At 41.6% G+C, this 25,211-nt stretch overlaps 6 protein-coding genes across 8 annotated transcripts; 2 read left to right on the forward strand and 4 right to left on the reverse strand.

The window, feature by feature from the left end:
• Window positions 1-730: 730 nt before the first annotated feature.
• LOC148410760 (uncharacterized) lies at window positions 731-3,724 on the reverse strand. The gene is made up of 8 exons (XM_088437001.1): window positions 3,603-3,724; window positions 3,366-3,449; window positions 3,003-3,110; window positions 2,657-2,746; window positions 2,460-2,555; window positions 2,133-2,172; window positions 1,820-1,874; window positions 731-1,616 (listed from the first exon to the last, which is right to left on the reverse strand). The coding sequence occupies exons 2-8, from the start codon at window positions 3,399-3,401 to the stop codon at window positions 881-883; spliced, it is 1,161 nt and encodes a 386-aa protein (XP_088293127.1). The 5' UTR covers window positions 3,402-3,449; window positions 3,603-3,724; the 3' UTR covers window positions 731-880.
• A 791-nt stretch (window positions 3,725-4,515) lies between these two features.
• napsa (napsin A aspartic peptidase) lies at window positions 4,516-8,957 on the forward strand. Its single transcript, XM_088437000.1, has 9 exons — window positions 4,516-4,707; window positions 4,966-5,119; window positions 5,621-5,744; window positions 6,731-6,849; window positions 6,966-7,165; window positions 7,229-7,351; window positions 7,442-7,586; window positions 7,670-7,768; window positions 8,443-8,957. Exons 1-9 carry the CDS (start codon window positions 4,640-4,642, stop codon window positions 8,602-8,604), a joined length of 1,194 nt encoding a protein of 397 aa, XP_088293126.1. The 5' UTR covers window positions 4,516-4,639; the 3' UTR covers window positions 8,605-8,957.
• On the reverse strand, window positions 8,943-12,572 carry mief1 (mitochondrial elongation factor 1). Of its 2 annotated transcripts, XM_088436998.1 has the most exons (5): window positions 12,426-12,572; window positions 12,145-12,325; window positions 11,562-11,833; window positions 10,484-11,352; window positions 8,943-10,390 (listed from the first exon to the last, which is right to left on the reverse strand). In XM_088436998.1, exons 1-4 carry the CDS (start codon window positions 12,570-12,572, stop codon window positions 10,513-10,515), a joined length of 1,440 nt encoding a protein of 479 aa, XP_088293124.1. In that variant the 3' UTR covers window positions 8,943-10,390; window positions 10,484-10,512. The 2 variants fall into 2 exon arrangements, with proteins under 2 accessions (XP_088293124.1, XP_088293123.1); XM_088436997.1 differs by having other exon boundaries at window positions 8,943-11,352.
• A 516-nt stretch (window positions 12,573-13,088) lies between these two features.
• Window positions 13,089-14,475, reverse strand: LOC148410763 (mitochondrial ribosome and complex I assembly factor AltMIEF1-like). Of its 2 annotated transcripts, none has more exons than XM_088437002.1 (2): window positions 14,389-14,475; window positions 13,089-13,338 (listed from the first exon to the last, which is right to left on the reverse strand). In XM_088437002.1, exon 2 carries the CDS (start codon window positions 13,299-13,301, stop codon window positions 13,089-13,091), a length of 213 nt encoding a protein of 70 aa, XP_088293128.1. In that variant the 5' UTR covers window positions 13,302-13,338; window positions 14,389-14,475. The 2 variants fall into 2 exon arrangements, with proteins under 2 accessions (XP_088293128.1, XP_088293129.1); XM_088437003.1 differs by lacking the exon at window positions 14,389-14,475 and adding an exon at window positions 13,964-14,244.
• Window positions 14,476-14,766: 291 nt separating this feature from the next.
• On the reverse strand, window positions 14,767-21,706 carry LOC148410764 (uncharacterized). The gene is made up of 4 exons (XM_088437393.1): window positions 21,368-21,706; window positions 19,882-20,345; window positions 19,407-19,808; window positions 14,767-19,217 (listed from the first exon to the last, which is right to left on the reverse strand). Exons 2-4 carry the CDS (start codon window positions 20,323-20,325, stop codon window positions 15,312-15,314), a joined length of 4,752 nt encoding a protein of 1,583 aa, XP_088293519.1. The 5' UTR covers window positions 20,326-20,345; window positions 21,368-21,706; the 3' UTR covers window positions 14,767-15,311.
• A 562-nt stretch (window positions 21,707-22,268) lies between these two features.
• Window positions 22,269-24,816, forward strand: LOC148410765 (3-mercaptopyruvate sulfurtransferase-like). The gene is made up of 2 exons (XM_088437395.1): window positions 22,269-22,880; window positions 24,019-24,816. Exons 1-2 carry the CDS (start codon window positions 22,289-22,291, stop codon window positions 24,315-24,317), a joined length of 891 nt encoding a protein of 296 aa, XP_088293521.1. The 5' UTR covers window positions 22,269-22,288; the 3' UTR covers window positions 24,318-24,816.
• Window positions 24,817-25,211: the final 395 nt, after the last annotated feature.

A 25,211-nucleotide genomic window follows, 5' to 3' on the forward strand; every position in this document is an offset into this window, starting at 1 on the left:
ACAGACGATAACAAATGCAGTAGATTAAAAACAAGCGGGTTAGCGGATTTTCCTAGTAGCTAATTCAGATTATGAATCAAGAAATTAATTTATAAAAGTAAAAAACAAAAATCATGTACAGGTGACAATTTTGTAATATTGATTGTATTTTCCACATACTATTCAGATAGTCAAGAGCCAACAGATTTGGAGACACAACATCTTACACAAAAAAGACTAGAAAAACGTGTTTTTAAAAGGGTCAATATCGTGCAGTTTTAAACTTTCTAATGCTAACAATAAGTATGTATATGATTGATTCCACAATGATTAATTTTTTTATGATTTATGACTTATTTTGGTGACTATGTTGCTAACATGGAAATAAGCCTGCCTTTTAGGGTGTGACTGTCACACCCGTTTTAATACTGTTTAAATATGCGCAGGGGGTGCTCAATTTATGATGTAACAAAGTAAGGAGCTTGCTATTTTCTCAGGCTGCAAAAAAAATGCAGGGTGTGTCCTCAATACATATATATTTTTTTTTATGAACTTGGTCACATTGCAAAAACAAATGTGACCTCGCGTAAACACAAAGATGGAATGTTACATGCATGTGCAAAACACAACATCGAGTAATGTGCATAAAAAAAGGCAAGCTCCATGGTGTTTACAGAAGTAAATATAGTCACATGTGTAGAGACTCTTGTCGCCAACTCGTAGGTTGGATGTGTATGGATGAGCGTGTATATACTTTCATGATACAGGCCCTTTAATATTGTCAGAGAAATATATTTTATGTTCTTATTATCAACATAATTACAAATCACAACATTCTATACAAGTCATTATAATTCAAATTTACACACTTCCACGAGCGTCATTTTTGTTGTTGTTTACACTACAGCAATGTCCAAACGAAATTCAGGTAGTCGAGCTCTTTTTGAAGGTTTTGCGCCAGTACTTGAACTCTGCGTGAGAGTTTCCCCTTGGTAGACTTCCTCAGCATTTCCTCTCTGCCCTTTATTTTAAAATATTGGTCCATATCTGCAGCAAAGGCACATAGCAGCCTCTCAGAAGACAGTCCACTTGTGGACGCAGCCTTTCTATCATTGTTGATGTTATTCATTATAGCCTGCAGTTTGTATGCAACCGTCAACGCTTCAGGCTGAGCTCCGGCCTCCTTTAAACTCACAAGATCCTGCCTTTGCACTTCCTTTATCTCACAGAGAATAAACCGCAGACACTCTTCTATCGCGCCGACGTCTTGCCTGTAATCCCAGACAACTTTCTCGATGGTTTTTCTCTTTCCCGTCTTATTGTTGGGCAATGAAGCACGGGCGCCCATCCCTCCTCCCGCCCCCATCATACCCACACCGACAGCTGCGACTGCTAGCGATGCGCACATTGTCACTGGGGCCAAGACGACGCCAACCACCGTGGCGACCCCTCCGACTGCAGCCGTAGTGCCTCCCGCAATGCCCAAATTTTTCACGGTGCTGCTATCTTTGTCCAGAAGTTCATAGAAGGAATTAAACTGCGAGATGTAGTTCTGCAGACGTCGGCTCCGTTGTGTCATTAGGACGTCGAAGCGATGAAGGGCCTGTTTTGTGTTCAAAGCTCTTATATTGAAGACCCTGGAAAAGAAAAAAAAAAAAAACGTTAATGTGTTAACTCCTTTACTGGCAGCTCAGTTCAATTTTTTTTTAATTACAAAATTAAACTTATTTTTTTAAATGATCAAGCTATTCCAATCGTTTTGGAAATCATATGTAGCTCTTGAGCACAATGTGCAACATTGGTGATTTCTTGGGTTGATCAGATAAATTTCAGTGGTTACCTTAGACTTTCTTTCGTCGTGGTTCCTCGCAAAGAAGGTGTGATGTTTGAACTCACTGTCAAAATTGCAGCACATTCTGAGATTAGATCCAGTACTGTTTGACCGTTTCTTTTGTTGCACATTTAAAAAGACATAAGTGGGTTCAAGCGATCATTAGATGAATACTGCAACCATTTTGAAAGTTATCGGTAATACAGCAATCCCCAAATTATTCATATTCTGGCTAATATATATGTTTTGCTGAAAATGTCACAAGGAATTGAGGGGCTTTATTATGTGTAGTCGAAGGAATTCAACTATGTAGAGTACATACCTAACATATTTTGCATCATGTCCATCACTTTCTGGATGTCCTGAGAAAGATACACAAGATAAAATTGCGGGGTTTTTTTGTTTGTTTTTTTATCTGCTGATTTTAGAGTGTGTCACAGAGCATAGCGTTAAATCCAGATGGTTTTCATATTTTAAAATTACAAAGGAAATAAACGATCCCACTTATTTTTATGCATTATTACATTTTTTTGTGTGCTGAGAGGATGAACAAATTCAGCATAATTAGGCATATTGATTTTGGTTTGCATAACATCATGCAAGCCTTTGTACACATTTAAAGTTGAATTAATTATAAAGTGTTGCATACCATAGGGCCATCAAGTGCAGGCGAATATTGAGAAGGGTTGAAGTTGAAATCTGTTGAACTGTATGTCCCTGTTTGTGGTCTTGGTTTCTCCTGAAACTGTTTGATAGATGATAGGATCAGAGATGTGTGGATATGTACGTGTTTGTTTATATGCGGATGTGTTTGTGTCGGGATGGATGTGTGTCTTTCTCACTGACGTCGTTTCCTGGCAGAACTTCCATGTAAAGATCGTCTATTTCAATGTAGAGGGGCTCATCTTGTGCCGTTGCAGCCGAGTGTGGGAAGGGCTGATCAAAAAAGAAGAAAATCATCATATCACAATCCAAATCACAATCAGGCAATCAAATGTCTTGCAATTACGGCATGATTATTACGGTATTAATATTGTAACAGTTTTAATGATCATGTTTTAACTTGCATTACTGTGTTCAATAATAATATGATTTTAACAAGACTCACTTGTATTAAAGTGAATCATTTTAAATAAATAATTATTCATTCATCCATCCATCCATGCTAGGTAAGTAAGAAAAATTTCAGTACCCGCCATCTCTCAGAATTCTGTTGAGCCAGCATTGTTGTCTGGTTCGAATTGGGTCGAGAAGGAAGTGGTGGTCGGGGAGGTTGTAGATTTCTTTTGTTCACTCCAGGCTGGAGTGAATAGCAAAGTTTTTTGGGTTAGTGTGTTGATGACAAATCAAGGCCAAAAATATATTTTCTCCTCTTAGAATTGATTTTTCTTCCTTTAGAATCACACCGCAATGTCTCTTGATGTGGTTTCAACTGAAAGTATTGTCATATTCACAAATTATTAGAACAACAAATTCTTAAATAAAACAACTACCTACTGTGATATGTTGTATTTATTTTATTTTATAACTAATATACAGAGTATAAGTTCTTTACCGACTGTACTGCTGACTGTAGAGATCTCGCGTACATCTTTGGGTTTGAAGAGAGCACTGCAGGTTACAGCATACAGACTTTTTTCTGTAAGTATGAACAAATCAAATGAAAAACTATACTTTTCAAGTAGAATATACAATTGTTACCTGATGTATGCATTTCTCTGTTCGTAATAGCAATGCAATTAGAGAGACTTTAACACACCTGAGGAACTGTCTGTAAAGAAATCATGCTTACCGTCACCTCCAGTCCACCATCAGCCAGCCTCTCTGTCGCCAACAGATGAATCCGCAGTCGTTGTAAGTGACGCTTTATATTGTGGCATCACAAGAGAATGGGTGGAGTTCTTACATGCGGGGACAAGAAAACCTCTGAAAATCTGATCATCACAAGTTTTGCTTTTGAACGTGCACTTGAGCTTGCTAAACAGGAAATGTTACTCTTGTGTTTTATCGCATTTTCGGTTACACAACGTGTGCAGGTCCTGTCCCTCATCCTTTACTGAATCGATTAATTTGAATTGGATTAAATTGGGTTAATTTCAATTGTACTTTACCGTGAAATACAATACAAACTATAAAAAGCAAAATAGCTAGTCTTTTTGAACCAACGGCCCTTTTAAGCGAACAATTTGTGAATGAAGAGTTGGCTTGAAAGAGACAAAAAGTCCCATCATTATTCAAGTTTATGTGGCAGGCAGATTCACAAAAGATTTAAACGCTCCTCAATTGGCGAGGATGTTTTAACTGACTTGTACACATTTTTGTGAAATTATTTGATAGCCTATGGTTTTGCCGTACCGTGTTTAAACGAGTGAGACTGATTAGAACACATTCTTGTAAAAAAAAAAAAAGTTTGACTTTCCCCTAAAAGATGACAGATTCTGCTCAAACAGCAAAACAAACGGCATTCCGCGGTTATGATCGCATACCTTTATAAGATTATGATCCTTCTAAGATCTAGCTCCACAATGTTGAACCAATTGTGTCAACTATGTTTTCAAACAGTTTCATGCGTGCCTTATCTCGTTAGAATCAAGGCTATCTTTCGTGACCAGACTGCATGTGATTGACATCTGCTTCGACCAATAGGAACAAGTGTCATTTTGACTCTCTCCAATGATCGCCACCGTGTCGAAGATAACCGAGTCAACACGAACAATACCGAAGCACTGAACCGAAACACGTGATTCAGTTGGTCGGTGTTGAAAAGATTTAAACCGCAATTTAAGAAAAGTAAAGGACGAAAAATCGACGCTTTCTTTCCAACTAGAAATGGCACGCCCGGGGCTTTTCTTCTTTTTCGGGGCGTTGCTTGTGACACCCAGCCTCGGAATTATAAGGTATTTGGAGGATTTATTCTGTCGATATTGGAATGTACTGTAACGTGCAATTAAAATATTTTGTAACGATATTCAACGAAAGATATTTAACGTTTATATTGCGTAATTGTCACCATCGCGTAATTCATATTAAAGTTATTTGTTGCTCTTCGTTTCGGTTTCTGCAATGAACCCGGAAGCCAAAAAAGAAGCCGCTGTGTCTTATAATACTTGCTGTTTGTTTTTTTTTTGTTTGTTTTTTTTTTGTTTTTTTTAAAGGGTACCCCTTCAGAGGACCAGAAGCCTCCGCCGCATCATCAACGATAATGGGATGTCTTTGGATCAAATTCGGGATTTGGCCAAGTCGAGCGGAGCTCCGAATAGCGCTCTCTCCCCACAAGTACCCGTGGAGAGGCTAACTAATTTTATGGATGTGAGTAACAGATGCGCCAGTACCCTACTCCACATAATGTGACCTCCCAAGTGCAATTTTTTTTTTCAACAACTTGCACATTTGCATGCGGAAAATATTGCCACACCTGTTTCACTTTCAGCAATATTGTTAGTGTGATACTGCCCCACCTACAGTATCTCTCTGATTGTGAGAAGAATGTTGAATACAAAAATACCTTTCAACAAATACGTCTATTATTAAGATAATGGTGATTGAAGAAGTTCCTCCCTGAAAAAGTCCTTCGATAAAGCACAGAGATGACAAAACAAAAGAGTAAATTAGCAGTCCTTATTAAATTAAAAGTGCTCATAATGTCAAGTCAAGTAAATGTCATATTTCGTCTTTGTTTTAATTAGTGCTAATATTGTTAAGCAATTTCTTTAAAAAAGTAACCCTAACCTGCCAACAGTTAAAACGTTTGTTCTGACAGGTGCACGTGCTTAAATTGAACATTGTTCTGATGTTGTGTTGTGTCTGGAGGCCCAGTACTTCGGAACGATCAGTATCGGCTCCCCACCTCAGGACTTCACTGTGCTGTTTGACACCGGTTCCTCCAATCTCTGGGTGCCCTCCATTCACTGCTCATTCCTCGATATCGCCTGCTGTGAGTGCCCTGACCCACAACCTGGGTTTTACATTGCATGTCCAAGCGCTCACTTATGATTTAATGCCTGGATGAGATTTGTCTTTATTTGGCCATGTCACTGGTATCTCATAAGAAGGATACATGAGCCTCCTCCTTGTCCTCCTTGTCTTTGACCTGGTGTCAAAGAGTCAAAACCAGGCTGTCACATAACAAGAAAAAATACCCCTATGAAACAGCTATGTTACCTGTTTTTTTATTTGGCCCTTTTTTTTCCATTTTCACCCTCCCATGACTCATGACTGAATTGTGCAATTTGACAACGCCGTTCCAGTCTAACTTGTTAGTAGTGTGCAACATTATACAACAATGACTGAATTAATACAGGGAATTTAGTGAATTTTAGTGCAAATGCAGAAACAAAGGGGCGTTTAAGAGATGAACAATGTATGAATAAATGAGTGACAAAATGCAGACATATTGGTGGTGTTGGGCTGAAAAGTCATGTCATAATTTGGTAAAGTATGTCTTTTTATATTATTACTGTCATTATAAAAAAAGATAAGTTCAGATCTGTAATCAGTTGAAGATTATGCGTCCACTCCACGGTGTGATTGACTTTTGTTTTCTAACAACTCAAGCGCGAGAAGCCTGATGCATCAAAACAGATTTAATCATTTTCGAGAAAGCATCAGGTTAGAGATGAAAAACGAGATTAACACGAGTAATAAAATAACACTTTAACTGAGACCGTAATTAAATGATCACAATTCATCTGTTAATATGAACGCCATAATTGCTGGCCAAATATGGATTTTTTTTTTAAATTACATTATTGATCAATCTAAAATGCTGAAAGTGCTTCAAAGTTTTGTCTAAATGCCAGTCATGTGCAAGTATTGTTTTTTTTTTTCTTTATATGACTTGTGACTGAGATTTTTACCTGCTGCTTAAATTAATTATCCCCCTCCCCCCCTTTAACATTTTGACCCACTGTGTCTCACTAGGGCTTCATCATCGCTACAACTCAAAGAAGTCGAGTACTTATGTTAAGAATGGGACTGAGTTTTCCATCAGATACGGCAGAGGCAGCTTGTCTGGTTTCATTAGTGGAGACACAGTCGCCGTGAGTTTGAATCTGTTATGCAACTCCTTTGTTTGACCGCATTCCACAATTTTGCAGGTCACGACTTTTCCATTATATCAAACAAAGGCCTTTTCTGTCTTTTCTACGTTTGGCAGATAGCGGGTTTGTCCGTGGCCGGACAGCAGTTTGGCGAAGCTGTGAAGCAGCCCGGCATCACATTCGCCGTGGCCCGCTTTGATGGCATCCTGGGAATGGCCTATCCCTCCATATCAGTTGCCAGTGTCACTCCGGTCTTTGATTCCGCGATGGCGGCCAAGCTGCTGCCGCAAAACGTCTTCTCTTTTTACATAAGCAGGTGCGGATCAAGATAAACGACGTGTCTCGGTACGCCTGGCTAACGCCGATTTTTGGCTCTCAGAGACCCCGCGGCAGCAGTGGGAGGAGAGCTGATGCTGGGTGGTTCTGATCCACGGTACTACACTGGGGACCTGCACTATGTCAACGTCACGCGCAAGGCCTTCTGGCAGATTAAGATGGATAAGTGAGAACAAACCTGACACGGCTTCATTATTACTAGGACAGTTTCGGACTGATACGCTAAGGAAACACATTTTATCTGGTTGCATCTCAGAGTTGACGTGGGCAACCAGCTGACTCTTTGCAAAGCAGGATGCCAGGCTATTGTTGACACGGGGACATCCCTGATGGTTGGTCCTGCGGAAGAGATCAAAGCATTGCAGAAAGCCATCGGAGCGCTGCCACTGCTCATGGGCGAGGTCCAGTTCTTCAAAGTGGCATTTTACTCTCAATTTTTCTTTTCTTCAGGCACATAATGTCCCCTTCTTTCTTCCTTCCTTAGTACCTCATTGACTGTAAGAAAATTGACTCCCTCCCCCTCATCTCCCTTAACATCGGAGGCAAGATGTTTAACCTGACTGGAGAAGATTATGTTTTGAAGGTACGATTTCTCACTCCTCAGTTATTTTTGCTCAAAAACCCTTCCAACATTCATTTACACCTGTGCTAAAACTCACAAAAGAATCAAGATTGTCATTTAGTACAATTCCGAATCGAATACAAATATAACTAAATAAATGTTTTGATAGCCATCACATCAAGTCTCGACCAACATCATCAACACACCACAATTAAGACATTTTTTTCACTATTTAAGACAATTAGCGTGTCTTCGTATATCAGTATATAACCAGTCAGCGTTAGATGCGAACTCCGTGGTGCATTCAAATGTGGTCGACATTTCCAACTCTGACAGAACACCACCCAACGATGCATTAAATGTTACAAACTTAAAATATCAAAACATTGCGGGCTTTCTATTATTCTATAAAAGCTGGCATGTGTCAAGAAAAAAGAGGGGCATGCAATTACTTAATATTTGACTTGATCACTTATGTTTACAATTTCTAATCAAATAACTAGGCTTCTGTATTCCCTTCTAGTGGTTGGTATGTCAATGAATCCAAATTAAAAAATAGCATTGCAGGTTCTTACAATTCAAAACTTAATATGTTAAATAAGCAGACAGGAGTAGAAAATAATGATTTCTTTGCACATCTATAGATTGAAGCAGATGAATCGTGAAAATTAATCACTACTGTCAATCTGACGCAGGAGACTCAGATGGGGACTTCCATCTGCCTTTCGGGCTTCCTGGCCATGGACATTCCGCCCCCTGCTGGACCACTCTGGATCCTGGGAGACGTTTTCATCAGAAAGTACTACACCGTTTTCGACAGGAGCGCCGATCGTGTGGGCTTTGCACTAGCGAAATAGCATCACTCAAGAGTATTTGGATTTTTAAAACTTGATTGCACTTGACTTGGAAAATCACATCTTGTTTTGTTACTTTTCCACTCTTAAGATTTTTGTCTCTCTACTACACACTTGGTTTATTTTATTGGAAAAAAAACAAAAAAACAAACGAGAAGTACTCCGTAACTGACCAAAGAACTGCATGTTAGCGTTGAATAGTTACATTAAAATTGTTGTAATAAAGAACAGGTAATGACAAGAGTTGAAAAAATAAGTCCAGTGGTTTATAAAGACTAGTTGCCCCAAATCAGTTTAAACTTGACTCCAGTTACTTAAAAAAAAAGACATCAACTAATAAAACATTTAAAAATCCATGTCACGTTTATTTATGTTTAAAGGGATGTACTGCTCCGACAGAGCTGTTCTAAAAACAAAATGAAGCAAAGCTGGGGATAAATCTCAGCATGCAAAATAGCAGCACATACTACGCACCCCTCATTTGAAAGAGGTAGAAATCGACTTTGGGTTTTAATTTTAATGAACAAAACATGGCACAGTGACTCCCCCTCAGTATTGTTTTGTGTGTGTGTAGCATAAACTAGGTTCACAATGGAAGACTTTACACAGGACCTATCAAGATTGTCAGTAATCCAACAAAAAGCACTTCATGATACATACATCATCAGTGATTCTTGTGATTACAAATGCACAATACAAAAATATGAATCGACTTCCCTATAATTGATATATTTTCAAATGTATAATGAAATGCCAGTTTTACACAGCATCTGTCTTTCATCCTAAGGCTACATGTGACAGCAACAATCAGTATCATGCACTCAGTACAAGTTTTGGAGTCAAATACTTGAAGCACTCCGCTACGTCTTCCATTTGCTGTTACTCAGACCCTGTGACCTGGTATAAACTTGCACAGTTAATTAATCTTTGAACGTGCACCACAGAAACGCAAGTGAGGTCTAGAATAAGTCTTGAATCCTGCAGCTGAAAAGCGTATTGTACTTTCAGCCCCAAAACAACATACAGTACAACAAATTTAAACATTGTGTCATAGATGTGAGAAGAAGTTGACACCAACATTTCTTTCAAAGTCTTGCGACAAATTGTATGTCCTCCCATGATTATTGAACCTCAATCCTGAAGTTATGCAACATTGAATGCAGCAAGAAGACATGTACCAATCAGCTGCTGTGGGACTAGAGAAGAAAGGTCCTCTTCATAAGAATGAAACAAAGAGAAGCTCTGTACACACAGATGGTCACAAGGCAATAGTTTCTGCTCATGACCAAGTAGAGAAGGGATGCAAAACTGCTGCTGCCTTTTATTCCGATTCCGACACATATTGACTTCGCCTGACACGCCCGAGTTCCCACGTGAATTGGGCGACGTGCAATGCGTTCGACTTCAAACAGCATCCCTGTAAACCAGTTCTTCCGCATGTAAACGTGACAAAGCTCTTTTTTTTCTAACTGAGAACCCTTGAGTCTTTTGGCAAATTAATTTATCAGCATTTTATTAGCTTTGTGTTGACATACAGACAATATAAACATGACATTCTATGTATGCATGGTGTCACATATCCAAACTCTCCCCAACCATGACTATCATAAAATGCACGACTTGTCTGATGAACTAAAACTGTCCAATCAGTTTAAAAGCGCTATGATCTGATGCAGAGTAATATATTATATATTACAATGAAAGTTTTACCTTTTCAAGACGATGCATGTAACACACACCAACTTCATTAATACAATGGCAACGGTGCGACGCCATCGCATTCGGGCATCTGAGATTGAAAGTATATTTGGATTAACACATAAGAGCGAACGCCGCTGCGCTATCTTCTCCGAAAAAAATGTAGCCTGAAGAACTACTCAACTGAGCGAGTACCGCACATGGACCGATCTTTTACGAGGGATGCGGAGGTTGCGTGGCCCCGGTCACCAGAAGCGATTCGGGTTCCGAAAGCGCACAGTAGAGCGTGTAGCCCAGCTCATCCACTTCCTGCTCGGTCAGTTCACAGAATAAGTTGACTTTTGGGTTAAGGGCGCAGGGCAGTCGCCCCGCCTCCAGGTAGCCCACCAGCGCCTTGAGCAACTGGAGGAAATTGTCAGCCAGTGCCTCGTGGGTCCAGTCGGCTTGTTTTTCACTGAGCAGCAGGATGGCGTTGGTGAGCTGGCTGGCGTTGAGCCGAGTGAGGGCAGGATTGAGTTTGCACGCCGCCTTAGCTACCTTGAGGCAGGCGCATCGGTAGCCTCCGTCTTCCTGATCCAAGGCCCTGAGCCGAGCGGTCTCGGCCACTCGGAAGCTCTGCCTCCAAAGGTTCTCGTGGCGCTCGGCGGCCAGCCGATGCGGTTTGGCAATTAGAGAAGTCCCGTCCTCCATCACGAGTAACGGCAAGAAGTCCACGGAAAGCTTTCGGTTCGTCTCGTACTGCACCTCCAGGGTCAAGGTTTCTGAGGGGACCACGGGACGAATCACATAGTCCAGGACGCTGCCAATAGCGGGCCAGTTTATGGTACCTATCAGCTTGTCAAACACTTCAATGACTGATTTAGGGGAGAGGTAACCCCCCACCATGCAGCGGTCCCAGTAGCTGCTGTTCCGGGGGAAATATTCTAAATTCTCTCTGCGGACCAGCCAGAAACCTGGAACGTTCATGATGGTGTCCTCTCCTGGTATGGACGACCATAAGTTCTTCTCCAGAACCAGAGGCACCATGAGCTGGGCGTGGTCAGCCGTCACCACCTTGAAATAGATGACTTAAGTTGGTCATAGTTTAAGAGGGATACAAGACTTCAAAACAAAACAAAGATAAGAACAAAAGTCAAACAAAGATGTGTCTGTTAAAGGTTAATTTATAGAATAAGTATGAAATAATGTATAAGATGTGAATCACTTTTAAAAGTACAGCATCAGGAAAAAAAAAAAAAGACAAAAGGCGGGCTATATCTCACCTGCAAGTCATCGTAGAGGCTGCCGCTCAGGTACATCTCTCGGAGCGGCATGTCTGGAAGCTTGGCATGGAGGAACACTCGGAGCTCGGCGCAAATGTCCAGCGCTGCCCTGCGGGCTACAGCCTGCTCCTCGGCGGGGATGTCCACATTGTTCTGGTAGAAATCCCACAGACGCTCCTGCAGGGAGAGGCGCATCCGAGCACGGAGCAGGTCGGACTGAGTCGGCCCGCTACCTTTCGCTGCGGCTCGACCCACTGCCCTCCGCAGATAGTCTGGGAAGCGACAGAGAGGGCAGGCCGATTACAAGATCAAAATTTTATGGGGTGAGGGGTTAAACGTGATTTGAATGAGACTGTACGACAAACCACAAGAGTGGTTTTATTCTACAATGTCACAAGTCTGAATCAATCTCATCAGACAAATTCTAATCTAACATGTTTGACTAGCATACACCCACTGTGAACAAAGGGTAAGAATCCTCCAAAATGGATGTCTGTTACCAAATACAGAAATAGAAGCAATAAAATAGTCGAAAATTGTTTGAAGGAATTTCGTACAAAGGCAGGAGGTTTGTTGTACCCACCCGATTCAAAGGAATTTGAGGTGGTGGGCAGGGACTGAAGTGACCTGCTAATGGTGGATTTCATGTTATGGTTTAGAACCCGCGGTGAGGACCCCACCCAGGCTGGTTCTTCCCAGCTTTGTTTTCCTTTCTGCTCCAGCTTGGTGGGGCTGGTTGGAGCACTGATGGCATGGTCATACATCTGAGCAACAAAGACAACACAGAGATAGTTTTCCACTTGGATCAATGTGGCACTAAGCCAAAATTTAAAAAAAAATATATATAAATCCCATGTTGCGTACTCTTTTGACAGCGAGCGTGGCGATGCCAAGCATGGCTGCTCCGCCGACCCCCAAAACAAGCTTTGCGTTGGAAAGCATAAAGTCAATGGCTGTGCCAATGCCATTGTCATCTTTCTTTCCTTTACGGTCTCCATTCACTCCGGCCATCCTGCAACTGAAATAAGGAATACACATTGAAAAAGTACCATTTGTGGCTCTCTAGGACCAGAGTTGTGTAAACCCAAGGAACGTTTGCAAGGGCATCAGTTCCTTATTCACAGTATTTACTTGGTGCTGAACAATAATTTAATAACAGGCATTTTATTACAGTAAATACATGCATCCATTATTTCTCAAGTTGTTTTCGTCTCACCTGACTAAAGTTTCGCTTTATGTCGAGCCAGTTCCTGAATACCTACTAGAGGCCACTCATCGTTTTACCTGTGCACCTGTCCGTTTTAGGCATAGCAAAGATTCTTAAACCATGGCAAAAAAACTAATTTTATAAATATAGTTTTGTTCATTATATAAATAGTATGCAAATGCTGTTATGTTATTTAAGTAGACAAAATGCCTCATCTTGTGATTATCTGTGCTTTTTTTGGTTGTTAAACTCGCTGGTACAATATTAGAAAACCCACCTGGGAGAGATACTTTCAGATGACCACTCGCCCCTCAATCTCCTTACATAAGTCCTCCCAATCGGCTACTAAGGAAGAACTGGCCCCTCTTCAGAGCCTCCTCCTTGTCTTCGGGTGCTGTCAGGGTTTGGCAGCGGCGGAACTCACGAGCCACAGCACGGCGATAGTAGTTGCGATCAGTGTACTGAAGGTGACGCCCTGCACGGAGCAGTGCCCGGTACAGCTCCAGCACAGCACTGCTAGACCAGCCGCCCATGAGGGAACAACCTTGAAGAGGGGGAACACCCGAGTACCTGGGCAAACCGAAAAAAGGGGCATTAAAAAGTGATGAAGTGACAGTGACATATTTTGATATGAGAAATTAGAGCAAGACGGGAGACTCCTAGGCCTAGAAGATGAGGTGTAAGATTTTACAGGGATATAAATAGCTGACATCAACTGATGTTCTATAATTAGTCACACAATACTGTCCAAAAGTGTAAGGCCTACAATGATGCAGTTAATTTTAAAAAAACAATAAATATGGCGGATAGAATGCAGTCCTGAGCAAAAGTCAAGTCACCGTTTTTATTTTGACCCGTTCCACAGCAATCAATATGCGGCCACTCATTTTTTGTACAGCTCGTCAGTTACGAAAACATTAATAAGAACTAGATTTAAAAAAAAAAAAAAAACATTGCCTAAGAATGATGCATGAAGGAACAACCAATCACATTCGTGATGACCTGGGTATGGGTGCATTATTTTTCTTTATTTTAACATGCGAGTCGATACGATAGTAATAGAATTTTCTAACTTGCAGAAACATATTGGCACTCCCTCTGTTTTGTCAAAACAACAGTCACTGTAATGTAGTTGTTAGCAACAATTGTATTGACCAGGGACCCCATATGAACAGTAATGCAACTGTGCCCTCACCATTTTTGCACAGTATGTGCAAAGCAGTAGTTTTCCACATATTTTCATACTGAAAGGTCGAACAACCATAGGAGTAAGCAGACCATTAAATAGAAACGAGGGGCTGGCACGCGCTGTAAATCTCAAGACAGGTTTCCAAGTGGACCCAGAGGCTGAAGCTAACGTTAGCAAGCTCACGCAGGCAGCATCAACGTGACTGCCTACGGGAGTTCTAATATCTTCCGTGAAAAGATAGCAACAGCGGCCACGTAAATACAAGCTGCAAAGGTTAATTTGACATGAGAAAATGGCTGACAGGAAGGAAAGTCACTCTTCTGACTCGCTCGTTAGCCTAGCGCCGACCGACACGTAAAACACGCACGAGACACGGTCAGTGATAAACAAATGAAAATAAAACATACGTCACACAAACATCAAGCACTTACGTAATAAAATTAGATGGAAGATATTTGGGAAAATCAACTGTCGCCCCGATGCCGGGGGTCAAGACATAAGTCAAAACCGGAACCAAATACGTGAATAGATATTACTTCCGGGTGACATATGTCGTCAGATGAGGGGGCGGGGTACGCTAAACTACGAATGCACCAGTTTAAAAATTAAGTAATGTAGCATAGTACAATCAACACATCTAATTATATTTCCAATGCGTATTTGCTCACAAATGACATTCGTTTGTGAGGTACGGGCCGTAGCCTGTTACATTTTTTTGCATTGAGTTTCGAGTAAACGCTCTTACAGTTAGCAAACACTAATAAAAGTGACAATATTGTTTTATATTGTACTAATAGAAGAAACAGTCATTTGAGAATAGGACTTTATTACATAATACTTCTAAGTATGGTATAATGACTTATAAGATAAGTTGCATGAATATACAGCCAAAATCTGATTTGACGAGTGTTAAAAATGTGATTGACATACACACATCATTTGCACATGAAAAACAAAAACTATTGTCCTTACATATATATTAAGAACACAACATATGCTGTGATTAAATATTTTATTAACATTGCAACATAGTGTGCACGATTACGAGAGGCATTTTTCACTGGCACAGTGCTTGTTAAATAATGTGAAATGCGAGAATGATCAACGGATGAAAACGTTTAAATAACTGAACACTTTGAGAAAACATGTACAGTTTATTTGTGTACAACTGTAGAAGGAATGAAGGATTAAAATATTCTTCTTGCCATTGAAACAGAAACATTTGGAAATAAATATCACACAATACAGCTAGAAATTTCAATAATCTGCATAACCGAGGCATGTTATGCTTTACAGTTCATGTTATGTACTTATTTTAAATCAATTAAGGGTGATCAGACTAGTCTACTGATGATCACGGCATATATTTATTTCCTTTAAGCCTTGGAATAATCTGTATATCTCTTACATCATCGTGCTGAAGCAACCAACACAAGTATCGCTCTGTCCCCATCCCCCAGCCACTGGTAAGAAGCGGCTTGACCTCACGCATGTCAGTGTACCACTTATAAGGTTGCTGTGGAACTGCGTGGTGTCTGAGGGCCTCCTGTACCATGGCGGGGGTGGAATGACGTTCACCAAGACCTACAGTCTCCCCCAAGCCCAGCAGAAGGTCCGCAGCCTTGGCTTTGGCCCGGCCGCTGCCCTCCACGTAGGCTTGGTAGAAGGGAACCGCGAGATGGTCCATATCAGTCAGCCAAACAACGCCGCCATATTTTTCAATCAAAAGCCGCTCTCCTTTCCGTGTAAGCTTTCTTCCACATTGCGGTTGACCGTCCTGTACCCACTCCAAACAATCGGCGGACGGCATCATTGGAATCGCCTGATCTAGAGAAACGCGGGGCAGTGGGGTTTTTGCATCCAATTTACTCAGCATGAGTGTGATATGTGCGAGAGTCCCGGCAGTCTTGAGGATTATATCTGAGTGTTTCTTCAGCATGGACTTGGTGAGATGAGACAAATATCTCTCTGCTATTGAAATTGCACAGTCCATGTCACCCAACAGTTCACATTCCACATGGTAGAATTGGTTCAAGTGTGTGGAGTCGGGATCCTCTCCTCTAAAGCTGGGAGATATGTAATAGGTCCCTTGCAGGTTATCCTGGAAACGGAGGAAATATTCAAGCACAAATTGCATGGAATCGGCTAGGTAGATGTCGTGACCAAAGAGGTGAACAGAAACTGGCTCTGAATCAGACCCCAGGCCCATCGGGGAGGAGATTGTGTCTGTGGTAAGAGGCGTCAGGGCATACGAGTACTGACAAGACTGGCTAAAATATTCTACTGTGCTGTGGAAAAGAGTGTTCTGTATCTGAAACAGGTTGCGGTACCACTGGCTCGCGATAGCGAGTATGGAATGAGACCGAGGATCTTCCCATGACCTAGAAGGCCGGCACTTGGTGATTTTGGAGTGGAGCATTTTGAGGTCATCTGGGTCAGCGGCTGGACCATCAAGTGACGATACATATCCTGGATATTTTAGGAAGAATTCTGCTTGCGGTTTGACAGGCTTGAGGCCTTCCGGGGAAGGTAGCAGGGGGATCAACTTGGCGTGAGCATAATTAATCTCAAAGCCCTCAAAGATCAGCGCAACATATTGCGCTCCCAATCCCTTCTCCAGCAGTTGAGCGACTTTATAAGTTGCCAAGATCAGAGCTTTGTAGTCAGTTTCCTCCAGTTTCAAGATGTCACTGGGCAGCGGTTTGCGTGGCACTACAACAGTTATTCCGGGAGTGTTTGGGTAAGGTGTTAGAAAGGCGACGTGGTGATTATCTTCCCATACTCTCCACTGTTGCTCCTCTCCTCGTACAATCCGACTGAATAGGCTATTATCAGAGCGGGCCCCCAAAAATTCGAAGCTGGAGGGTGCATTTGCTGTTGGTAATCCATTCCTGATCTGGGCTTGAACCTTGTCAAGCGCTTCATCGTCCCAACGTGGGCCACTTTTAGAGGTACAGTATCCAGGGTTGTAGGAGAAAAATTCCTCTTGGCTGGCAAGATGGGGCTGCCATTTTGGCCCTAAACCATGAAGAGGTAGCACTCTGATTTGGGCTGGTGTACTAGGGTTGGGGTAGAAAACCAAAGCACAACGTTGTACTCCAAGTTTGCCACATAGGATACTTGATACAATTTTTGCTTCTTGTAACAGAGACGCAAAATCAGGCTCAGCCAAATGGAAGATGCTCTGGGCCCCACTAAGATTTTTTCTAGTCAAAATAGTTGATCCCGGGGTCCAAGGGTCGGGATTCAGGTATGCAACCAGCTCATCTGTTTCCCAGATCACGTTAGAGGTATTCTTCAGGGGTCGAAGAACCTCCACTCTCGATATCCCTCCTATCATTGAGGCCACGAACATGACACCGGCATTTGTTTCAACAACAGAATCTCCTTTTGAGTCAACTGCAATGATACCCGCACAGACGTCTTTTAGTTTGTCCGTCATCACTTCTCGACAAGCCTGTCTGAGACTATAGCCTTTGTGGTGGTAGAGGCTGGCGATTTTTTGTGCAACGGTGTGTCTCAGAAACACATCTCCATCTCCGGAGCAGCTAATAGCTAATGTGCTATCAGCATAAATTCCTGCGCCAACGACCGCCGTATCGCCAACTCGGCCTTTCAATTTGCCCACTAACCCACCTGTCGATGATGCAGCTGCTAATCCATGCAGACAATCCAACGCCACTGCTCCAACTGTTTGAGGATGATTGTTTTTGGATGGATTTACACCAGCGAGTTTTGCAGCTAACTCTCTAGAACGGAGATCAGTGTAGAAATAGTCAGGCTTCACAGGTTTTGCCTCATCTTCCAAACCTTGCAGAAATTCCTCAGCACCGTCTCCAACAATAAGTGAATGTGAGCTTTTTTCCATAACACAGCGAGCCGCTTTGATTGGGTTTTTTACATTTTTAACACAGGCAACAGCTCCAGACCTCATTAAATTGCCATCTACTATGGTGGCCTCCATTTCATTTTTGCCTTCTCTGTTGAATACCGAGCCTTTTCCCGCATTGAAGAGAAAGCAGTCTTCTAGAGCTTCAACTGACCTTTGAACTGCATCCAGACTTTTGCCACCACGTTGAAGCACTTGCGATCCAAGCTTTAAAGCTATTTGCAGAGCAAATTCAATGACATTTATCACTTGTGTGTTCAGCATCATTCCCTCTCCAGCACCGCCATGGATCATCAGAGTATAGTCTGAAGTCATATCTGTGGTCGAATCAATTGTGGTTTTATTGTTGCCAGCACACACTGGAAGGTGATTCAACTCGCCATTCATGTTCTTTGATTGATTTTGTTTGAGGAGACACTCCAGAGCTCCCATTTGACACGCAATCGCGTATTTGAGCACTAAAAGCATCATTAACTTCAAGTTTACCTTCAGGTGTTCCTGAAGCTTGTCCAGAACCAAAGCAAAGCTACCTTTCCCATTAAGCACAACTCGAACCTTGTCCTTTTTTCCAAGATACGTTACAGCGAGCTGATCTTGGGCGTAAACGTTTCCAACTCCACACTCCACACCCTCCATCAGGTCGGTACCGGTGAGGTACACAGACGGACAACCAAAAGGGTCCAGAAACTTCTTCAAAGGATTATCATTTGGTAAAGCTCGACGAAGGACAGCTAAGTGGGGACCTACACCGTGTCCAATTTTGGTGTTTTTTATGAGAGACTTGTGTTCCAAATATGCAACATGGAACAAATTTAACAGGCCATTTGTGCATTGGATTGTGTTGTCTCGCCCAAGACTTGACGCCAAGACACCGACCAACTTACGAGACTTCACGCTGACCGAGTAGGTGGGATCACAGCGGCCGTGTTTGTAGTGGCGCATATGAGTAGGAGTGACAAGCATGTGAGTGGTGGCAGATTCCCCCAGAGTCTGCATCAGGGAAAGTTGTAAAGAGAAGTTAATCCAAGCGTCATAGAGGCCTCTTTGGCTTCTTAGAGTTGAAAACACATCAGGATAAGAAGAAACATCAAAAGTAAGAACTGGATTTTTGGATTTTAAACCCGGGCATGTCTTGGTGTTATATTTAGCATGCAAAGTAAATGTTAGGGATCTTGGGTTTAAAGGATGCACGTCATCCACTGTGGAAGAGCCATTCACTTTATCTGCATTATTACGGACTAGGCCTAAATCGATGGTCTCTGATAGTTGGTATACACGCTCAGTTACAAGGCCGGCCACCATCCCATCCACAGCACAGTGCTCAAAAAGCATCCCGGCTGTGCAGTCCTTGAACACCACCAGGTTCACCACCTGCAGAAAACGCAAATTGTGTCAGTTTATTTTGTACACCAATACCTACCGGCTATGATGTTGGCTACAGAGGTCTAATTTGGAATATTATTTTTGCCTCCAACCATTGCATTATTGATATCTGCAATCTGTACACAAGACTGCAATGAAAATAAAAAGTGGAGAAAAGGGTTGTGCAAGCAATCCTACTTTGTCATAGTATCTTAGACAAGGAGCATCTCCTTCTCCTCCCAGCCTCACTGCGTTGAGGATGTCCGCCAACTCAGAGGGTGCACTGAAGTCCTCCAGACTTAAAGTCAGAACAGCACTCTCCATTTGTTCAAGTGATGCTGCAGTGACGCCTCCTTTCTCCAATATCTCTTCCCTGATGGTAGCCCATGACTTGCGTTCCAAAGCAGAAAGTCTACAAATGGGCAAGGGGTCGTTCTGATTTTCAATGCTGGGCTGGTTCGCCACCTTGGTCAGCTGGTTGTAGATATCAGTGAAGGATCGAGCAGATAATGGCCCATCAGAGCTGGAACGCTGTAGTACCTCAACGGGAAATGCTCCTCCAACACAAGTGATAATGGCATGGGTGCTGTCCGGGTATACCTAAGGAGCGGAAAAAAACGTAGCATGATTTTGGAAGTAAAAATATACATTTCTGACGTAGATTTTCACTTACTTTAATTTCGTCGCGACTCTTGCCAGGAATTCGCGTGGCAGCAAAAACCTCAGATTGCTGGGTTCGTTCCATTGGCACATCACTATCCAGCATGTTCGGCTCGCTGTACAACTTTGCTGCTGCCCAAAGCAGAGCAGCTGCTCTTGTTAACTGGTCGAATCCCTTCACTTTGGTTGGTAGAAGAACAATTGGAAGCGCCGTGGCGGTTGACAGAGGATCCGCACAGGATAAAAGACTTGTCTTGAACTGCTCCGTCACCCAATTCTCTCGGCCCGTGGCGCTGGATGCTAATTTTCGGTGGGCTTCTTCAAGAAGTGGTCTCTGTTTTTCCAGGGTGCTTTTGAAGTCAACGTAACGATCAGGACTTAGAGTCAGCTGTAGGACGCGGGAAATTTCCTGCAGGGTCACATCAATCTCTGGAACAGGGTAGTCGAGAAGGGCCATCCTGTTGGAAATTTAGGATGCTGGGGGGAGAAGTATAGAGTAAGATACTGTCTAATAGAGTACATACCGACACACGTGCTGGCTGTTAAACGTTTTGTTGCTGCTGTTTATTAATTGAGTTTATCCAGATTAGTCCAAATGAGTTCAAATAAATCACACAATGCCGGCTATATGGATTTCTTGGGACATGCGGACAGCGAGGATACTTGTCTTGTGACTCCAATAGCTCGATAACTAGATCACCAGAAGCAGATGTGATCAACTCCCACAGTCCAAAACATTTGCTGGGTGCGTTTGGTTAAGCTGTCTTGACAGTTTTTGGTCATATATTTGACAGTATAAATGAGTAGTCTGGAGTGTACACCTCCTCAACATCTAAGTCAGATAGACTGACAGAATGTTTTTTTTTAAAACATAAATTGAAACATAAAATGGATGATCCTTCTCCTTGAAGCCACCATTTCGCAAGCGTATTAAAATAAATCAATAGATAAATAACACATCCTCTTGTAAGCAATTATTTGGTGTTGTATTTTGGAGGATTGGTCTGACTGTAGAACAATTAAAATGCGATCAGACATTCAAAAATGTTCTTAAATCATCAAACATGAATACTTTAATAATATATATTTTTTCTATGACTGCCCTTTGAGACTTTTTGTGATTAAGACAGAATATCTTTGTGCACAATTATTGCAATTGCTGTGCTACTATTAGCATTTTTATGCAACTAAATGAAAAACAAACATTTTGCCATCTCAGTTCATTATTTTTACCAGTTGGAGCAAGAAAGACTCAAGAAAATCTCATACCTTATTATGTGGGTTACATGCTGACTGACGGACTAAGGCAAAAATGTATGTTGCATTCTAGTAACATATTACTCATATAAAATGAAAATAAAATATTGTGGAAAAAACATTTTGCCTTTATATGACCAAAAAATCTTTCAAATTCGGAATTTTCTTTTTAGTACAAAAATAGCACAATTAGAAACACATGAACACACAAAATAGTCAATCCAAAGTGAAGATATACTCACCTAATAGTCGAAATTTCTCCTAGGTCTGGCCAGTCGGAATGATAGAGGGACAGGCAACAGGAGAAATTTTGGGTTTGTCTCTAATAGAAATGCAGTGACTCTTATTAAGCAATTTACATTTTTGTGTCCCTCCTCCCCAGCTCACATAGCTCTCATTTCCTTTTCTTGTATTTTCCCACTGTATAAGTTTAAGTAATGATATATATCACGTTAATACAAAACAGAAGTGTTGAAAACCAATGAGGATGTATTATAATCACTTTACTTTCACTGTCCACTGAAAAGGACATCACAGTTACCCAGGTAATGACTAACCATTCATAATATTCATAATTTACTCTGAAAGATTATGCCAGCCTTATCTAAAAAAATGCATTCTAAAGTGTACACTTTTAAGTAAGCGAATCTAATAATTGTTTTGTAGCCTATTTTCCACCTACTCTCGATGATGATAATCTAAACAATAATATAAAATCCAAACATAAAGATTCCTGTGGACAATATCTCTTGGATACGGCCAATTCTAGAAATGTTTAATTGTGTTCCACTGCGTTACTTGGTGGCTTAATGTTAAACAGGGTGACAATATGGCGCCAGCACATATGAATGCCCAGACATTGTTTTTTCTAGTTTTGCACACAACCTACCACAATTATTCTGCTTCTGATTAACGCCAAAGTGCTGCAGTTCAAGGTAGCTTTTCCTGATTGTTTTAGAAACATTTTATACAGTTCGCATAGTGTCATATTTATCCATAATTTTAATTTTAAAACAAATATGAACGAAGGTAGTTATAGAATTGCGTCAAACGATAATACGAAATAAAATAAATTGGACAGTGTAAATATCAATTTATTTGACTGCCTCCTAATCTCCAGCTCCCTCTGCTGTTCAACGTGAGAACCGCATTTTCAGGTCATCATGGCGGCACAGGCTCGCGCAGTGGTCTCAGCCCAATGGCTAGCGGACGCCATCAGAAACGGACTCACGGGGTCCAAGATCCGAGTGCTGGACTCTTCATGGTACCTTCCGATAACCAAACGGGACCCGAAAGCGGAGTTCACCGAGAAGCACATCCCGGGCTCCTCATTCTTCGACATAGATGAGTGCAGTGACCGGAGTTCACCGTACGACCACATGTTGCCCACGAGCAGCCACTTTGCACGCTACGTGGGCGATCTGGGCATCGGTAACGACACGCACGTGGTGGTGTACGACACCAACGGCTTCGGTTCGTACAGCGCTCCCCGCGTCTGGTGGATGTTCCGACTGTTTGGTCACAATTCGGTGTCGGTGCTGGATGGGGGCATGAAGAACTGGTTGGCCGAAGGGCGTCCGGTGACGTCAGAAGAAGTGAAGCCTGAGCGCAAAGACTTCAAGGTGTCTGCCACGAACTCTGCGTGGGTGAAAACCTATGAGGACGTGCTGGAGAACATCAATACCAAGAAGATACAAGTGGTGGACGCGAGGTCTGAGGGGAGGTACAGGGGGGTCGAACCTGAGCCCAGAGAGGGTGAGCAGGCCCGGTTTATGTCGTTTTAATGTGTGCGTAAATCGGGATGCGCAGTTATCACCCAACCTCAAAATGTTACTTACCCCCCCCCCCCCCCCCAACATCTGAACATCAGTATTCATGATTTGTTTGAAATATGGGGTGAACAAAATTAAATGTAATTGAAGTCAATGGACCATTTCAGTTTGACACACAAAATAAGTAAACAAACCTTTCAGTTAATTTGGGCATATTGAGAAAACAGGTTAAATTATTCTCTGCCATTGTTTGAATTTGTGTTGTGTTAGTGCAAATCATAAATCAGATTACTTCAATAATGCAAACAAATCTTGGATTTTTCATGTTTCATGAAACTGGCTTGTAAACACATGCAGTGCATCTGTTAAAGGGATAGTCCACTGATTTGGCCATTTTCAGAAGTAAAACGTTCATATTTTGCCTAATTGATAATTAAATTATCTTGTTCAATAACTCATTGACAGCAAGATATGAAAGATTTATTGTGACTGAGCTGGGAGTCTTTTATTAATGATTCTACCTCTCATCATATGTCGCAGGATTATATCCAAAAAACATTACTTTCAGTGCCATTTCACAGAAGAAAATTTTTACTCCGTAACTAGCATGGATAGCTAGAGATGTCAAAAATATTTTTTTACTGGGAGGCAGTGAATTAGTTAATACATTTAAAAATGCATTTTTCATTGACCTGTGCTCAAGGGTCAGGTAATGACCAATCACGGCTCACCTGTGGGTCATGTGATGTTCACAAGCTGTGCTGTGATTGGTGATTACACAAGCTTTGAGCACAAGTGATGTCATTTTCAGGCAACAAGCAGTGAATTGTTTTGTATAGAAAAAATAATGCAGTCATCAAATTAAATCAACTTAATGGATTTACCTACCGATGACGCAGCATCAGCAGGAACTGTCGGTTAGGTGTCTTGCTCAAGACACTTTGATTTGGTCACAATGATCAGGGATTGAACCTCTTGGATGAGAGACCACTACTACACCAAAAGTATGAACGTCTTACTGCTGAAAATGGCTAATCAAGTGGACTATTTGGATTGTCTTTATGTATGCACATGACCTAGATTTTCACAATCTTTGCTCCACATTTTCAAAATATGAACAGGCACCCTACCAGGCCATTTCCCCGGAGCGATCAACATGCCGTTCACTTCCTTCCTGGAACCCTCTGGGAAGTATCTAGCCAACGAGGACCTGTCCAGGCTGTTCAAGGAAGCCGGGGTGAAATTGGACCAGCCGCTATGGGCCTCCTGCGGTTCTGGCGTGACGGCGTGCCTTGTCGTTCTGGCCGCTCACCTGCTGGGGCACCCCGGGGTGTGCGTTTACGACGGCTCCTGGGCTGAGTGGTTTAAAAGAGCCTCGCCTGAAAATGTCATCTCAGAAGGAGAGGGAAAGAAGATGTGAAGCAGCTGTCTAGGTAGCAGAAAGAAAAATAAAGTGAATTAAACAGTTGATAAATCAATATTTGCACCTTTTGAACTGCGTTTGGGCTTTTTAACACGACAGCTAACATGTTACTCAAGTACAATAATAATTGAACGTTACAACTGCAAAAATGCTATAAACCACAGTTACAACTATGCAAAGTTATTTTCTCAGCTTGCAAAAAAAAACAAAAAACTTTCAGTTTATAAAGCAATGTGCTCATGTATTTTTATGGTGGCTGTGTCAGGGGGTTCAGAAACTAAGTGCACTTTTTGATTAAAATGGGGATCTTTTGTAAATGCTGCATTCCTTTAGTTTTCTGATTCCATTTAAATGTTGACATGATCATAGGTCGGTCAAATTATTGATTAACCAGAAAAGTAAATAATCAACTTGTCAGTGTGTAGAGTTTGCAGCAGAATCAATTGAATGCAGATTGTACACCCATTTATGTTATTAAAGACAACTTGAAAGGCAATGTGTGCTCCTGTTTCTTCTGTGTTGTCAATAAAAGAGATATGCATGATTAACATTTGAGGCAATATAACTTTCCTCCCTCGATTTCTTATATCCCTGTTTGTTCACAGAATATGTTCACAATATCAAAACACCTTAAATCTGTAGGAATTTATCTGGTTTGCACATGTAATACTGTTGTTGGTTGCCAGAAAAATTCTTATTGTGCTTTGAATTACTTTGATCTTTTTAAATGCGGCTGCTTTTGTGTTTCAAAACATCTGGTGCTTTTTTTTTTTTTCCCTCTCAAAAACCAGACATCTGTAAGCCATTTATTTTAAGGGCAATGCAAGATGAGCTTATACATTTTTGGAAGTGGTCTTAAGTGCTTATGTGTCCTATAAATGTAGAAATAGT

This window comes from Hippichthys cyanospilos, chromosome 16 (assembly GCF_059441005.1).
Source record: "Hippichthys cyanospilos isolate Australia breed blue-spotted pipefish chromosome 16, RoL_Hcya_1.0, whole genome shotgun sequence".
In the NCBI taxonomy this organism is placed as follows: domain Eukaryota; kingdom Metazoa; phylum Chordata; class Actinopteri; order Syngnathiformes; family Syngnathidae; genus Hippichthys; species Hippichthys cyanospilos.